The 18,479-nt window shown below is 36.0% G+C and overlaps 1 protein-coding gene across 1 annotated transcript in view; it reads left to right on the top strand.

Annotated features, from left to right (window-relative positions):
- Positions 1 to 13,678, top strand: part of LOC143248456 (cystathionine gamma-lyase-like) — a 32,816-nt gene extending 19,138 nt beyond the window's left edge. The window contains exons 6-11 of the mRNA XM_076496834.1: positions 1,767 to 1,824; positions 2,098 to 2,175; positions 9,331 to 9,483; positions 10,144 to 10,318; positions 11,119 to 11,257; positions 12,060 to 13,678. Of these exons, the coding sequence (XP_076352949.1) occupies positions 1,767 to 1,824; positions 2,098 to 2,175; positions 9,331 to 9,483; positions 10,144 to 10,318; positions 11,119 to 11,257; positions 12,060 to 12,080 (624 nt within the window). The 3' untranslated portion in view covers positions 12,081 to 13,678. The remainder of the gene's footprint in view (positions 1 to 1,766; positions 1,825 to 2,097; positions 2,176 to 9,330; positions 9,484 to 10,143; positions 10,319 to 11,118; positions 11,258 to 12,059) is intronic.
- The last annotated feature ends 4,801 nt before the right edge of the window (positions 13,679 to 18,479 follow it).

An 18,479-nucleotide genomic window follows, 5' to 3' on the forward strand; every position in this document is an offset into this window, starting at 1 on the left:
AGTGATATAATAGCTTAGTAATTCCTTTTGTTACTAGTAGTATTTAGTTATAAGTAAAATAAACAGTGGAAGAAATTTAAAAAAAAATGTGTGTATATATAGCCATGAAACACCATTGTTGGTAGCTCAATCAGGTTATGAACCAGTTATTTCAAACCTTCTATCTTTATATCTATTAATGCAACTTCATACGAAAATAAAAACATTTGAAGACAAACATTTTAAATTTTGGAATTAAAAATAAATATATTTATGTTTAGAAACAATTATAAACTATACATCTTAATCCATATTTTAGCATGTATAAATTACTAACTGGAAACTCAGTAGGTCCAACAATTAACACTTCATCAGTTCTACAGATTAGTTATTAAAAGTGTAAATTAAATGTATATATGAACTAAAACTGGTTGTTGAGTGACAATGAAAAGATGGTTCTGTTTTTAAACTGATACTAAGAAATCCTTTGTACAGAAGCTCAAATGTCCCATTTTCTTTAAACAGACAGTTGTAGTTTATTAAAGTTCTCAGGCTTGCTGTGTCTACTCAACATACTTCTACTGAAACAACAGACACTTGTAGTTTATTAAAGTTCTCAGGCTTGCTGTGTCTACTCAACATACTTCTACTGAAACAACAGGCAGTTGTAGTTTATTAAAGTTCTCAGGCTTGCTGTGTCTACTCAACATAAACTTCTACTGAAACCACAGACACTTGTAGTTTATTAAAGTTCTCAGGCTTGCTGTGTCTACTCAACATAAACTTCTACTGAAACAACAGATACTTGTAGTTTATTAAAGTTCTCAGGCTTGCTGTGTCTACTCAACATAAACTTCTACTGAAACAACAGACACTTGTAGTTTATTAAAGTTCTCAGGCTTGCTGTGTCTACTCAACATACTTCTACTGAAACAACAGACACTTGTAGTTTATTAAAGTTCTCAGGCTTGCTGTGTCTACTCAACATAAACTTCTACTGAAACAACAGATACTTGTAGTTTATTAAAGTTCTCAGGCTTGCTGTGTCTACTCAACATAAACTTCTACTGAAACAACAGACACTTGTAGTTTATTAAAGTTCTCAGGCTTGCTGTGTCTACTCAACATACTTCTACTGAAACAACAGACACTTGTAGTTTATTAAAGTTCTCAGGCTTGCTGTGTCTACTCAACATAAACTTCTACTGAAACAACAGACACTTGTAGTTTATTAAAGTTCTCAGGCTTGCTGTGTCTACTCAACATAAACTTCTACTGAAACAACAGACACTTGTAGTTTATTAAAGTTCTCAGGCTTGCTGTGTCTACTCAACATAAACTTCTACTGAAACAACAGGCAGGTGTAATATATTAAAGTTCTCAGGCTTGCTGTGTCTACTCAACATACTTCTACTGAAACAACAGACAGTTGTAGTTTATTAAAGTTCTCAGGCTTGCTGTGTCTACTCAACATAAACTTCTACTGAAACAACAGGCAGGTGTAATTTATTAAAGTTCTCAGGCTTGCTGTGTCTGGTTTTCCCAGTGTTCTACTGTTTGTACTTTGATCGTCTTGTCATGCAACCATTACATAGACTTGGAATCAGTTTGAGAGATTAAATTCTTTCAGTAACTGATATTATGTAAAATGTTTTAGGTCAACAAACACTTCTTGATGCAATATCTTGTGTTTTTCTGCATTGTATGTATACATTTGTTTAATATAGAACCTATAATGATTATTATGTGTAATAAGATCTTTATTGAGCTGTTCTCTTTTGTTGTAGAGACCGTTGAGTCTAGGAGCAGATATTGTCATGCATTCGTTAACTAAATATATGAATGGTAAGGATTATCAGTATTCTTTTTGATGTTACAACCCAGATGTTTTATATAAACATTTTGAACTCCTCTGTGATTTAGCTTACAACACATAAACCTGCACAAAAGTTGGACCAGGTTTGTAATGTTTATCACTAGTATCAATATTCTGTTCTGTGTAGCCAAATGAACATTGTTAGAAATAAATATTTGCAATTCTACTGTTTCAAAGAAATTAAAATGGTGCCTACTGGAAAATAAAATATTTAGTGAAATAAATACTTTCATCACAAATAGGTCACTCTGATGTGGTGATGGGTGCAATTATGACCAACAGAAGTGACATCTGGGAAAGACTAGCTTACCTTCAGAACTGTAAGTTTCTATCTGTTAATACTTTTGTTACTGTGAGAGAAAGGGTTACATGTGCTTTAATAGTATAATTTGATGAGTACCTATTTTCATTTTTTTTACAAATTACAAAACCATTAAAACCAGAGAGGATAAGTTTTAAAAACTATTATCTTTTACTATGAATATTCTGGGCATGTGAATAAATCTGAAATATCTTGTAAAACCAAATTATAAACCATGTAGTCTACATAATCTACCCTCCGGTGTGAATTCCTGTACATGGAAGGTTGTTCTTTCAGTTTACCTCCTCTGGGATCTAAACATCCCACTTATTTGCTGTGCATGGTGACCAGTGAAGGGGAGGAGAGGACCCTGGTGGTTGAGGGGTCCAACCCTAACCCACCGCTTTGGCCTTGAATTTCTGTAGATGGGTGGACTTGGGATGGCTCCCCTTGGATCATTCAGCTGATCTACCTGGACTAGGGTCAACCAAGTACCAGTGTTGGATGTTCTCAACAGGTGTTGTAGACATTGTATCTGATGCTGGTGTTTGGGTTTCGTGTTCACAATACCCTAGCATTGCTGCAGTGTCCTTGTTTGACATTGTAGTGCGTCTCCTCGTAGGGCTCTATTGTGGGTGGGGTCAGTGGGCACCAAAATTTTTCTTTTTTATTATGAATCCTCCAAATTGAAGCTTAAATAAAATAGTGAAAAAACAGTCCATAAGTTAACAACCACATCTTGAAGATTCTGAGCAGCAATTTTCAACATCTGTACCACCTGTTGTACCTCATTTTCTTATCTTACATTCTCTTTCAGACAAACCTTTTGAGCAAATGGAACTAGAGGGACTTGCTGGCTCTCTAAAGTCGGTAAAGAAGCTTCAATCTGGTGACATATTGGTGGAAACTTGCACATCTCAACACAGTGAAGTCCTCTTGCATTCAAAAATGATTGGGGATATACCTATTGAGGTTACACCTCTTACTACTTTGAATTCATCACAAGGAGGTTAACAGGGATATGAAGAACATCTCCAAGTTAGAGATTCTCGCTGGTTTCTCCACCCAAGAGGTTTCTGCAGTGAGGTGTATCTCCACTCACAAAGATGGAATTACTATACCTACCAATGTCCTCATTCTGACATTTACATCACCACGTCCACCTGCCACTATCAAGGCAGGTTTTTAATTTCAGGATATGGCCATACATTACAAATCCTCTCCAAACTTTCCAATGTCGGTGGTTTAGTCACTCAAAGATGTCATGTCGTGGTTCCTTGACGTGTGCTTGTTGTGGTGGTAAGGACCACAGTGCCTAAGAGTGCAATGGCTGTCGCCCATCCGACTTTTGTTCTTGCTCTAAATGGTTGGAGGAAAGAGGTGCAGCATTTGAAGACAATTCATAACATTACTTATCCTGAGGCTCAAAAGTTGCTGTCCACCACTTCATCTCGGATGTATGCTGCTGCACTTAGTTCCACTACTACAGTAGGAGTGCAGATGGATCTCTGTGCCTCCAAAGGAATCGTTTTCAAACCAAATAGTCTTTTGACTTTCATGGTTAAAAAAGTTGATGAATCAACTTCAACACCTATCTCTGTCCCTTACATACATTCCAACAAATCCCAAGATCCACTTCTTTGGTTCTTGTACAGGCATTTCCTCAGATACATCTTCTCCCAACCCAAGATGAAAAACAATTGTTCGTTCACGTTCTCAGTCACCAGAATCCCCTTCCAACAGCAAAAACCTGCCCAATTGACCCAGGTAGGATCCATGGAGGTCAATAGACCTCCCTCAAATAAGGAAAAAAGATGTGGCCATAAACAGTTCCTTTATACAATGGAACAATTGAGGTTTACATTCTAATCTAGATAACATCAAAACACTGATTGCTTCCTACCATCTGGTATGTCTTTTCTCACAGGAAACATTTCTTAAACCTGTCGATACAGTCACCTTTTCAGCAGTTTTCTTTGTACATAAATGATAAAGTGGCTGTGTGATGGACAAGTGCATAGAGGGGTGGCACTGTTGGTTGATCATCATGTGCCGACCCTGTCTTTGCCACTCGACACACCCTTGGAGGTCGTAGCCATCCATTTTTTCTTGAGTCTTACCATCACAGTTTGTTCTCTCTACCTGTCACCTGGAGAGACATATGATCAGTCAGACCTTGATGCTCTCATTGAAGAGTTGTTGTCTCCCTTTTTAATGCAGGAGAACTTTAATGGACATCATCCCCTCTGGGGAAGTGCTGATATTGAGAGGAGGGGTTGCTCCATAGTGTATGCTCTCTGATCATAACCTTTCTCTTTTCATTACTGGTTCTTATTTTCATGCACCTAGTCAATCCTTTACTGCTATTGATCTCTCAATTTGCTCCCTTTCACTATTCTCCCAGTTTACGTTGAGGATTGACAATAATCCATGAGGCAGTGATGATTTTCCTATAAATTTGAGAGATTCTGGCCGTGGTCTATGCCACTCGACCCGCGTGCCACTGTGGAAGCTGGATCAGACAAACTGGCCCTCTTTCACTGCTCTCACAGAACTTGATTTTGCCATTGTCTGTAAACCATCAATAGACAACTGTGTGGTAGCAGTAACTCACTGTATTATACAAGTGCTCAATGTATTATTAAAATCTTGACACATTTTTCACAATATCCTTGTCCGTGGTGGAATCCTGCCTGCCACACGGCATGGAAGGCTCAAAAAGGGCCTGGGATACTTTCTGTAGCTATCCCACACTCTTGAACTGCATGGCTTTCCAGCAGGCCTGTGCACATGCATGGTGGGTAAGATGTCAAAGCCAAAAGGAAACTTGTATTAAGTTCACAACCAGCATATCTTCTACCACCAGTTCCAAAGTCATATGGGACAAGATTCGAAAGGTCAGTGGACAATATAATTCGGTCCCCCCTCTCGACCTTGTTCTCTGAATGCCAGGATGTAGCTGGTACCTGGAGCATTGCCAATACTCTAGGTGAAAGCTTTTGCTGGGTATCTAGCACTTCTGCTTCTTCCTTCACCTTCTTAGCCATCAAAACTTGGGCAGAGTTGTCATCTCTTTCCTTTTAAGCTAATTGTCTCTATGACTATAATAATCCATTTACACTAGTGGAACTGAAACTGGCCCTCTATTGGTGTGGCAGTACATAGGTTGGACCTGATGATGTACACTATGAAATGCTGTGCCATCTACCTCTGCTATTCTTCTGATTATTTTTAACTGGATCTGGCAGGAAAATGTTTTTCCTGATGCCTGGTGTCAGCCTATTGTCGTACCTTTCTCTAAGCATGGGAAGGATCCCAAGATTCCTTCAGACTACCATCCAATTACTTTGAGCTGTCTCTGTAAGACCTTAGAGAGGATGGTTAATGCTCATCTTATTTAGTTCTTCGAAGTAAACCACCTCTTCTTGCCCACCCAGTGTGGGTTCTGACGACAGCACTCCATCATGGACCAACTGAATCGACTTGAAATGTCAGAGAAGCCTTTCTCAAATGACAACATCTTTCATCAATATTCTTTGACATTGAGAAGGCATATGATACAACATGGAGGTATAGCATTTTGCGAGACCTCCATATATATGGGTTACATGGCCATTTGCCCATTTTTATTTAAAATATTTTAATGGACAGGAGATTCAGTTCTTTTGGGTTTGACACTTTCCCATTTTTTTCTACTGGAACTTTGAATCCTTCAGGGCTGTTTTCAGTGTCACACTTTTCAGTATAAAGATTAATGCCATCACTGAACAACTCCCTCTTACTGTAGCAAATGGGCTCTATGTCGATGACCTTCACATTTCATGTCAGTCGTCGAACATGAGATATATTGAGCAGCAACTACAAACTGCCCTCGACTGAAGTGGATAAATGGTTTTAATTTCTCTTTCTCTGACACCGTTTGCTGCCAATGGGTATTTACCTCTGTATCAGTGAAGTTGTGCTGCTTGTGGTCCCTCAGACCAAGTTCTTGAGGTTTATCTTTTGACCGTAAGCTGACCTTTATACCACACATCAAGCAGCCATGGGTCAAATGTGCTGAACATCCTTTGTGTCCTCTCTTTAACCACATGGGGAGTGGATCAATGTTTTATGCTAAAGATATATCATGCTCTTATTTGATCAAAACTCAACTATGGGTCACTGGTCTATGGCTCTGCCAGACCATTGGCCTTAAAGATGCTAGACCCAATTCATCATCAAGGACTTCAACTCTGCACTTCCCTAGTTCAGAGTTTATGCAGAGAGTCTTATGAACCTTGTTTGCACCTCTGCCATATGCAATTGTCTTTACCATATGCTTCAGAACTGTTTCTTAAAACAGACCATCTGGGGTTGTGTTTTCCTTCCTCGGTGGGCCTTACTTTTTAAAAACAGACCATCTGGGGTTGTGTTTTCCTTCCTCGGTGGGCCTTACTTTTTAAAAACAGACCATCTGGGGTTGTGTTTTCCTTCCTCAGTGGGCCTTACTTTTTAAAAACAGACTATATGCCTTTACTCCTTTTGGTATTCATATCTAGATGCAGTTGAATGAATTGGGTCTGTCCTTGGATAACATTGCTGTATCAACTGGTCAGCCCATCCCACCATGGCTTCTTACAGTCCCCATTGTGATCTATCTTTAAGTCATCTGAGAAAAGCAGACACTCCAGATTGAAAATACTGTCTGCTATTTGCTGAACATCTTTCGAACCATCCTTCCATTCTTATTTATACAGATGGTTTAAAATTAGGTGACTGTGTGAGCTCTGCCGTGGTTTGGTGGTTGCACGCAGAATCCCCTCTACAGCTTCTGTGTTCACTGCTAAACTGTTTGCCATTTCTCTTGTCTTGGATCACATAGAAGCCGAGCAGTACTGAAACTGCACTATTTATACTGACTTGCTTAGTTCTCTACTGGCCCTGGAATCGCTTCATGTTGATTCACACCCGTCTTGCTGATATTCAAAACCAACTTGCCCATTCCTCTCTAACATCTACTTCTATCTGGTTTTTCTGGATACCAGGCCACGTTGGCTAAGTCTCTACTCTGGCACTATCACCACTGTGCCTGTTCCAAACATGGACTTTGGTCCTGTATTCAATGATCCATGTCACTGACACTGCATGAGCAACGTGCCAACAAGCTTTTCCAAATAAAACCCTGTATTGGACTTTGGCCATCTTGCTTCCATAAGGATCAGAAAGAGGAAGTTGTTCGAACTAGACTATGTATTGGTCACAGTTATTTAACTCATTGTTTTCTTTTATCTGGAACTGATGCACCAGTGTGTAGTCTGTGTGACACTCAAATCACAATAAGCCACATTTTACTTTCTTGTCATCGTTAAGATTCACAACAACGGCACCATTTTAACCATGTTCTGTCCCAAGGTTTGTCCATAACATTAGACAGTGTTATTAGTGATGGTGACACTGTCCACCGTGGTAGTGTTTTTAGTTTTTTAAAGGCCATTAATCTTTTTAATGCCATTTAAGTTTTTAATTTATACATTTTAAGAATGAAAGTCCATCTTGTTCAATTTTAAATTAGAAAATGGCCTTTCCAGTCCTGGTTTCGAGTTATTTGATATTATGGCCAACTTCAGGTGACTAACGTTGCTGTTTGAACCACCCGTTAGTCATCCTAGTGAGTTATAATTATAATTTTGCTACAAGTTCTTTCAAACTTTTTTATTACTTTTGAAAATGGCCATAACATGAAATAACTTGAAACCAGGAATAGAAAGGCCAACTTCAGGTGACTGACTGTGGTTTTTGTACTTACCTGTTAGTCTTCCTGGTGAGTTATGATAATTACAGTTAACTACAGAAAGTCCTTTACAACTTGTATAAACTGTAGTTTTTCTCTTACTGTTGTAGACTAAATGTAAACACTGGTTTTATACTATTTATGTTTTTTAAACTTTGTTTTGTTTTACCTTAATTTCCTTTTATGAATTTTACTAAATTTAATTTTAATTTTTAACATATGTTTGTCACCAATAGGTTTAGGTAGCTTTGTGTCATTAAACACCAAACAAACTAACCAACATCTGTTTTTGGAGCATTTCACACTTTCTAGAATATTCATTACAATTCTCCTACTTTTTTTCCATTCTGACCAATGTCAGTTTTTATAATGTGTAAAAATTATTTAAAAAACTACAAAGTCACATATAGCTATTTCAGGTAGATTACTTTAAAATCTTAGACTTCAAACTGGTTCTATTGTATCAAATTATCTGGATATAGTCATTCCAATTGGGTAATTTGCAATATTGGTAAACGTAGCTAATTATAAACTGTTACATTATCATTAAAAGAACTCATATGAGGCTAACATTAATAAACTTGAGTGCAGTTGTCAGTGATGATGAGAAAACCCAGTGGTAGAGAAAAATATATATGTAAAAACAGTTGGTTTGAGTTGAGAAAGTTTTATGTGGAGTGAATATTGATGACCGAAGAACATTGTTTACTTCTCTATGTAAAAATGTTCTCAACCCAAACCAGCCATTTTTACATATACAAGCACAGTTGATTTTAGCCTTTTCAAATGACGGTTTCATTAGATTTGATATGATTTTCATTTGTTTCTTTGTTCTGCATATCAAACATCTGTCAAGAGTCTGGAGAGGAAATAATGAATATGAACTTATTAATTCTTGGAGCTACATTTAAGTTTGTTATTTTTCACATGTTTTTCCTACAGTCAAAGGCTTACCTTTTCATCTCTTCTGTGTTTTATAAATTTATATTTGTTTCTGTGTATAGATTACAAGTAATATTTTGACACTTGTCAGTTTTGTTTCAAACTCGTATAAGTATTTTCTCTCTATTTGATGACTTAAGCACATTTATAAATTTAAACCTGAACAGGGGAAAAGGATAATTGGTTAAGATTCCTAATTACACTTATTCAAATTATAGCCTTACTTTTGGGTAATTTAAATTTGATTACCCATGACATGGTGTAAAAAGTAACAACTGAATCAGCTTACAGATCTTAGTGTTTCTTGTTGTTTACAAAGCTTAATTAGAGTAGCATTGTTTTCACTGCAGCTTGATATTTTGGAGTTAAGTATGTCTCAGAGGTAAAAGTGTGTTTGAATTTTTTTTCTAAGTAACGTCTAACGTTTTGAACAATACCAGTTTAATCATTACAATGTTTTAGCTCTTGGCTGTATCCCATCTCCATTTGACTGTTTTATGGTTAACCGTGGACTCAAGACTCTTCATGTGAGAATGGAGAAACACATGCAGAATGGTTTAGCTGTAGCAAGGTTTTTGGAGGCTCATCCACACGTTGACAAAGTACTTCATCCTGGTAAGATGCTTCTAACACTAAAGTACTTTGTCCTGGTAAGATGCTTCTAACACTAAAGCACTTTGTCCTGGCTAAGATGCTTCTAACACTAAAGCACTTTGTCCTGGCTAAGATGCTTCTAACACTAAAGCACTTTGTCCTGGCTAAGATGCTTCTAACACTAAAGCACTTTGTCCTGGCTAAGATGCTTCTAACACTAAAATATACTTAATCAATACATACATCTTGCTTTAAAAAACAACAGAGAAAAATATTTCAAATTTAATAAACTGTTGAAACCTGAAATGAAAGTAATATCTTGCTCTGTTCTGTCAAATGATTATTTAACGTTTTTATATAATAGCTTGTTTACATTTTGTCAAATACTTGTTAATAGCTACTAAAGCAGGAAGTTGCTGTTAAATAATTGTCACCATATTGTGTGATGGAGTGAGAAAGTTGCTTTAGTTTCACATAGCTTTAGTATGGTTCATTGATTACTTGAACTATTATACAATAAGCATAATAAACTAAAATTTGTTTTTATAATGAGGTATCTTAAGACAGTTAATGTGTTTTTAGGTACTTATGTACCACAATAAAATGTAGTTTTGTTTCTGTGTTTACTTCTACAAAGAAAAGAATACTGAATTATATAAACAATATTTTTTGTTACTTCAGGTCTCCCTAGCCATCCTCAACATGAGCTTGCTGTACGACAGTGTACTGGATTCAGTGGAATGGTGTCGTTTTACATCAAGGGAGGTCTACAGGAAGCGGAAGAATTTATCAGTAATCTAAAACTCTTTACTCTAGCTGAAAGTTTAGGATGTGTAGAAAGTCTTGTGGAAATTCCGTAAGTAATTAATATAATTAATTAATAACATTTAAAATAAAGGAATCTAGTATCGTGCTTCCTCATTCGTATGTGTGTGTGTGTGTATTAGAGATTGGTATCGTGTGTGTGTTAGAGCTTCCTCATTCGTACGTGAGTGTGTGTGTGTGTGTGTTAGAGATTGGTATCGTGCTTCCTCATTCGTGCGTGTGTGTGTGTGTTAGAGATTGGTATCGTGCTTCCTCATTCGTATGCGTGTGTGTGTGTGTGTGTTAGAGATTGGTATCGTGCTTCCTCATTCGTACGTGTGGTGTGTGTGTGTGTGTTAGAGATTGGTATCGTGCTTCCTCATTCGTGCGTGTGTGTGTGTGTGTGTTAGAGATTGGTATCGTGCTTCCTCATTCGTACGTGTGTGTGTGTGTGTTAGAGATTGGTATCGTGCTTCCTCATTCGTATGCGTGTGTGTGTGTGTTAGAGATTGGTATCGTGCTTCCTCATTCGTATGTGCGTGTGTGTGTTAGAGATTGGCGTAGTTGCTCAAAAACACGTTAAGTTTTAAGTTCTTCAGTTTGGATCTTAATTTATGGAAGTTTGTATCGAGTCATGTGCCTTTTGATTCACAAAGAGGCTTTTAATTTGTTTTATGTATTTTTATTCATAGAATTACCACTTCTTACAATGTTTACTTTTAGTATATACTAAAATTCTAATACATGTACTCTACATCCATTCTAATAAAATAAGATTACCCTTTAGTGCCAGTATAATAAAAACAACAAACATCCTGCTGTATTGGAAGTCTTGTGAATAATGTATTTCAGATCTGTTATGACTCATGCATCTCTACCAAAAGAGCATAGGGAACTGTTAGGAATTTCAGACAATCTAATCCGTCTGTCTGTTGGCCTTGAATCAACCAATGATCTCTTGCAAGACATTGAGCAAGCTCTAAAAAAAGCAGTAAGTAAAAAGCTAATGAGGATGATCTATAGAAAGGTTCTACTAACTGATGTATTGTTAAAAATTCTAAAGTTACAAGTAACTTTTTCTACACTCTTTGGAGGGTATGTTTTTTGTATCTGTTTGTAATTTCATGTTATGTAGAATAACTTAAGTTCTGATGTTAAATAGGAAAGAGGGTGAAATTTAAAAATATAAGTGGAATAGTAAATAAAGAAATTCATGTTGTTTAACAGTTTTAGGGTTATTTTGATATGCATCAACTGTTAAAACCTAATAACAGATATAACTTTAAGTAAGTTTGGTTGCCAAATTTACCAAGCTCTCTATTACTTGAAACACAAATCAAAAAAACTGCCTCAGAATCTCCAGGTATTTATACACAGTAAGGTTTTGAGGAAATAAGACCAACTCTTACCATCAGAACGTTTTTTTGTTTCCTGAACATTTCAGTTATGTTCCTTTATGAAAATGTTTTACGTATTCCATAGTAACAATTCTGGTACAAACAGCAGAAAATTGTTTACTGAAACATTGTTGGTTGTTTTAGTCTCTTCATAAATGCACATAACCAAAATGTGGAGAAAATAAAATCACACTTTTCTTGGGCTGGAAGTGTTTTGTCTCTAGCATGTGTACAGACACCTTCAGTCACTACTTCATGTTTTTTTAACAACATTTTTATGTAACTCATTTGAACTTGTTACTTCACTTATATTTCTTGTTTACAATTAGAAATTTATAAGCTGTTTCTTTGTGCCACTTAGATACGTTATTTACTGGTATTGTTTGGTTTTAACAGGAGGAACTGAACAAGAAGTAGACCAACCTGAATTGTTCTTCATTTAAACATAACATAAGCTTTTATTGGGTTTTATTATCAAACTGATTATTTACTATGATACATTCCTGCTGTCTTGAGTTACTGCTGGTCATCACTTCTTCGAACTCCCATGTATAGTTATACAATGTTTTTCAGCTGTCTATAAAGTTACGCTTACAAGTTTAAGTTTTGAGTTATTTCAGTTACCAAATTTACAAATCACTTTTAAAAAATTATTATGAAAACAGACAATAGATGTTTTTGTGTAAGTTAATCTATACTGACTGGTGTGGTAATATAATATTATTTAAATAACTGTTTTATTTTAGCACAAAGCTACATTATGAGCTCTGTTTTTTGAGTCTACAATGACATCCAAATCCTATATTCTATTGTTATAAGTTTCCATCAGGTTTACTTCTGAACCACAAGGGGTACAGTTTTAAAATTTAAACCTAATAGGTAGAGATTTGCTATTTCAGTCAACATGTTTTATACAGATAGTTGCAACAGTTTTGTTTCAACCTTTTGTAATGAACTAACTCATTCAAAATATTTTGACACTATTTTAAACTACTGGTTGTAAACAGTAAGTATGGCCAAATCTTAATATTTAATTATTTGGAAATTTAAATATCTGTTTGGTGAAAACCTTGTAATGTTTTGATAACAAAGTAAGAGTTTAATTGATAATTTTGAAATTGTTGAGGTGTTGTAAGTATATGTGATCTTAGTGTCATACATGTATTATAGAAGTGTATACACTATTCCAACATGTGTTAGCATGTTTACATTTTCTTTAAGTACTTATTTCTTTTCAACCAGTGACAGACTGAACTCTTTGTATAGCAACATGTATACATACATGGTATATATTCTTTGATAGATTGTTCAGGCAGAATATTCCTGATGACACTTTGTAGAATGGATGACAACTTCCTGTTGTGGAGACACAAGTGCAGAGGACTTGTCTCAACAACAGGCAGTTGTCATCCATTCTACAAAGTGTCATACATACTATACATTTTTAGTAGAATTAAATACATTTAAATGAAGTTAAACAAGTGAACAAAATCATGAGGAAGGACTGCATTAGAAACAGCAAATCCCAACCTCTGATTAACTATATTATAACCGTTATTTTCTAACCATCAAAACTAAACATTAAAATTAAACAAAATATGCTGTATTTCTTAAAGATCCTAACATACAAACCACCTGTACTCTAGGATCTTTTTTTAAGAAATGCAGCATATTTTGTTTATTTTCTTAATTTTAATGTGTTTTGTTTTGGCTTAAAAAGTTGTGGTTATAATACAGTGTATATTTTGTACACTGGCTCTGTACTATCTCTTATTTTTTACTGCACGTCAAATAAGCTACAATTGTGAATGTTCAGCAAGGAACTTTTCCCCTTTATCAGAATTATTGTTCATGTCACCATAAACAGGAAGCATTTATTAATGGGGGAAAAAATATGAATTTTTATATCTTGAGAAAATGGTAGTTTGCTACACATTTCTCACTCTGTTTACCATGTAGGACAACAAAAGCTGTAAAGGAAAAGTTGAAATAAAAAAAGTGTATTTGGAAATAAATGTGTGTATTTTAATGTAGACATTATTTCTTCCAAAAAATAATTCCAGGTAGTATTTATAAAGATTGAAAACAGGTTTCTTGCAAGGGCACTACAAAATACTATTTGTAATGTGTTAGACTCCTATGAAATTTATAACTAATAAAAAGGCCAAATTTCAAATGATTGATTGCCATAGTTGTCATGCCATGTGTGCTTTCAGATAATTGACGATTTGGTTTGATGTGAAAAAAAATTTTGCAACGAGAACTCGTTGGAAAGAATAGTTGAATTTCTAACTGCTGATACTGGTAACTTGATAGCACCAGTAATATCGCAAACCCTGTACACAACTGTTTAAATTTATGTTAGCATTACAATTTAGACAGCTTACATAGCATGGGAGTCTTTTTTTTTGTTTGTGACTATTTAGAAATCGTACATCGTGATTCAGTTGTTATGAATTAGATTATTTTGATTAGTGAGATAGTTTCGTCATGTTGCTAGGCTATTTGAGATTCTCAATTTAAGAATGCATTACTGCATCAAAATATCTAATATTGGATAAATGTTAGTCTTTTGTCAGAGAATAAATACGTATCAACACTCGTTACTGAATTCCACTTAGACTGCATGATTATGAGTTTAGTAATAAAGAGTGTATAGTGGCGATTTTTTAAAGTAAATTTATCATAGACTATAGTGTAATAACTGAGTATAAAAAATAATTCGTCTTGCCATTTGTGTTCTAAAGCAACTGAGCCAGCCTGTGTGGACTTTGATGGGAACAACAACAAAAAAAAGAGAATTGTTTAAAGCTCTAGAGACCATTGTGGTATCCAACAGTTTAACAGACATTTGTATATACATTTGATGTGTTTTTTATATGCAAAAACGGCTCGTTTGGGCTGAGAAAACACTTTACATAGAAGAGCGAACAACGTTTCGACCTTCTTCGGTCATCGTCAGGTTCACAAAAAAAGTAAAGTGTTTTCTCAGCCCAAACGAGCCGTTTTTGCATATAAATTTCTCAACAAGTGGGTTTCTCGTCATCACTGATTATTTGATGTGTTTCAGTATATTACTTTAAAAAGATGGAATTGTTTAGAGAAGTCAAATCTGACACTGTAGAAACTATATTTTAGTTCTGTGGCACACTACCACAATACTTCACAAGAAGAATTGACATGGCCAAGGGTGAAGATAGTTTCGAAGGACTGACAAATTTTCTAATATGTGCATAGCTCATGATCACGTGCCCCACTGCAATATCATTGTTTCTAAAGGAGAGGGCACCAAAAGACATGGACGAGATGATCAAGTTGTTAGAACAATATATGGAAGCCCATAGAGGAGAGTACAACTAGCAAGTCCAAAAATAACCAGTCCAAATCAGAGATGGCTGACCGGAAGCAGGATGTCAACAAATAAGAGATGCTATACGTTTATAAAAGTGGGCACATTGCAAATGAGTTGAATTATGTCAAAAAATTTCAACATCAACCAGTTTGAGCTACTAACGGAAATAATCCTGGAAAGAAACAAGAAAATAGTGGTTGTTACCATGGGTGCCACTGCCAGAAGGAACAAGATAAAAACAACTCATCAGAATCACCAAAAGAACGAAGTTCTTGGTTGGTGTTCAGCTCAATATTGTAAATAGGTCAACAGTGCCAATGGTACTTGGAGCATGTGTCGAGAGATAACAAAAGATAACATTTCAAAAGGTGAAGGCTATGTTTGAAGTCAAGAAAGTGAAAGTTCTACAAAATTCTGGTGCAACTGTGAGAACCAGTTTGGTATCTTGTCAGATGATGGGCAAAGTAAATTTGTGTGTTTTGATGTACGAGACAGTGAAAAAATCTTCCAAAACATGAATAAAAATGAATATTCCGTACTACGTGAGAAACCTTGAGGTCATGTGTATGAAAGTAGCCATCTACAACTTAGTGCCTGGTATTGTTAGTTACTATAAATTTGTATAAATCAGATAAAAAGAAGACTAGTCACAACTAGAGCTAAGAGAGGCAAACCAGGCAAGGCTTTAAGATCCTTCAGACTTTAAAAACCAACATCCCGAATGTAGGTCTACAAGAAATGAAGGGAAAATCCTTTACTGTAGAAACTTTGGGACCGACAGAACAGAATACCAGAAAGGAGTGCTGTGATTGATATATCAAGGCTGTTCTACTGGGAAAGTTAAACATATCGTTGAACTAACGGAGTTCTGGAATCACGTGACTAAGCTAACTCACGAGTCGAATGTTGGGTACCTAACCTATAGAATCACCAACGACTTTCAATGACTAGTCATCGTGAAACAAAAATCGTTTTTTTTTTTATTCTTAGACTGATAATTGTCAGATATTGTAAGAATAATTACTTAAATTCAAATATTTAAGTACACCCTAAAAATTCCAAATCATTATTAAAATAACTCAAAAACGTTTATTAACACCGTTTAAACACACTGCGGTATGTTGCAAATAAATATAACATTTTTATCTCGCATTATAGCCTATATACTGGAGATCCTTTTGACGTATGCAGTATTTGTTTATTAGAAAAAAATATTGCACAAATTAAGTATGATGCATGATAAAAGGTACAGAAACAATGTATAGATGAATACATAAAACAAAATGTCTTCATAAGTAGACAGTAAATACATGCAAGGTAAACAACTTTTCATATCTTTGTTTTGTTTTTGTTTTTTGAATTTCGCACAAAGCTACTCGAGGGCTATCTGTGCTAGCCGTCCCTAATTTAGTAGTGTAAGACTAGAGGGAAGGCAGCTAGTCATCACCACCCACCGCCAACTCTTGGGCTACTCTTTACCAACGAATAGTGGAATTGATCGTCACATTATACACCCCCACGGCTGGGAGGGCGAGCATGTTTAGCGCGACCGGGATGCGAACTCGCGACCCTCAGATTACGAGTCGCACGCCTTAACACCCTTGGCCATGCCGGGCCTCATATCTTTGGATAACCTTTAATTAATCATGCATTTATGGGGAGGTATACTCCAACTATATTCTTCCCACAGCTTTGCATTATTTTTAACCTCGTAACAGAAAGTTCCTTTAATTTTCAATACAATTGGGTTTCTTGTAAAAACGTTTATTTCGTGAATGTGTCCACATTTCTTTAAGAAATAATTCAATAACAGCATAATATTGTACCAAAAGGTTAACATAAAACCTGGCTATAATTACAAAGGATCTTATTTTATAACATCTTCCCTAAATCACTTCCTTAATGTGGGTTTCTTTGTCGTTGAGCAAAAAGCTACACAATGGGCTATCTGTGGTCTACCTACTACAGGTATGGAAACACATTTCTAGCATGCACAGTTACGACAGAAAGTGTTCGTACCCCTGCGTCCCGAGTGGTTTCTTGCTCATAATATATAAAGTATCACGAGGGCCAATAGATGTATAATATATTACAAATATTGTACTAACACACATCTACATACATTTTTATCTAAACGACAAATAAACTGTTTATAAACAAATAACCAAAAATAAGAGGAGCAGAAAGTGTTCATACAGTTCAGAACGTATGAAAAACTGATATTCCCGTAAAAATTTTTAGTTTGGCGAATAAACCACATTATACCATTCCAGAATTAGACACTGGGTTCATAATTATTGGAATTTAGCCAGCAAAAAATGTACTTCCGGCAATTTAGCGCCGTCTCCGTCATCATCTGTTTGGTCATCATGGCGAACAAGAAACAACTGTATTATTGTAAAATACAAGTCTCGTGTGTCTCTTTCCGGTATTGCTACACAACTTAATGTGCTGAAATCTACTGTTCGAAGCATAATTGCCAAGATTAAGCTTACAGAATAAACTGCTAACCTCCCTCGTTTCGGACGCCACACCAAAATTCCAGAGAAAACCAAGAGGAAGGTTCTCAGAGAAGTTAGTAGGAACCCTTGTTTAACACGTACTGACATACAGAAACTGGTAAGGGAAACTGGGGTTGAAGTAAGCACTTCTACAGTTACAAACATGTTACACTCTTCTGGGATCAAAGCATGCCGTCCTCGTAGAACTCCATATTTAAAGCCTGTTCATTTAGAAGCACGATTAAGGTATGCAAGAAAGCATGTAGATAGACCCTTTACCTGTTGGAAGAGTATTCTTTGGTCAGCCGAGAATAAAATCGAGCTTTTCGGCCACAATGATGTTCGCTATATTTTCCGTAAGAAGTGGGAACAAAATCTTCCAAAGAACACCGTCCCTACAGTTAAACACGGAGGTAGCTCGATCATGCTACAGGGTTCCTTCAGCCCTTCTGGTGTAGCAGCCTACACTGTATCAACAGAATCATGAAAAAAGTTGACATATTAGGCACTTATATCAAGAATGATGCTCGGAACCTGCGGCTTGGGCGTCGTTGGATCTTCCAGCACGACAATAACCCTACGCACACATCGAAATATGTGCAATCCTGATTGCAGAGGAACCATATAAACGTTCTGGAGTGGCCATCGCAGTCACACAATCTCAACCCAATTGAAAACGTTTGGCATGATATTGAAGACCAGAGTTCATCAGCATCATCCGAAAAACTTGCAAGAGTTGGAGGCCTTCTTCTGTAAAGAAGAATGGAAGAAAATACCAGTCAAGTACTGTCAAATGATTATGGAGGACTATGAGGAGAGATTGCGCCAAGTAATTCACCTGAAAGGCTACACAACTGACCATTAAAGTAGACGCACGAACACTTTCTGCTCCTCCTATGTTTGGTTATTTGTTTATACAGTTTATTTGTCGTTCAATTTATATAAATATTTATGTAGATGTGT

This window comes from Tachypleus tridentatus, chromosome 4 (assembly GCF_004210375.1).
Source record: "Tachypleus tridentatus isolate NWPU-2018 chromosome 4, ASM421037v1, whole genome shotgun sequence".
Classification (NCBI taxonomy): Eukaryota; Metazoa; Arthropoda; class Merostomata; order Xiphosura; family Limulidae; genus Tachypleus; species Tachypleus tridentatus.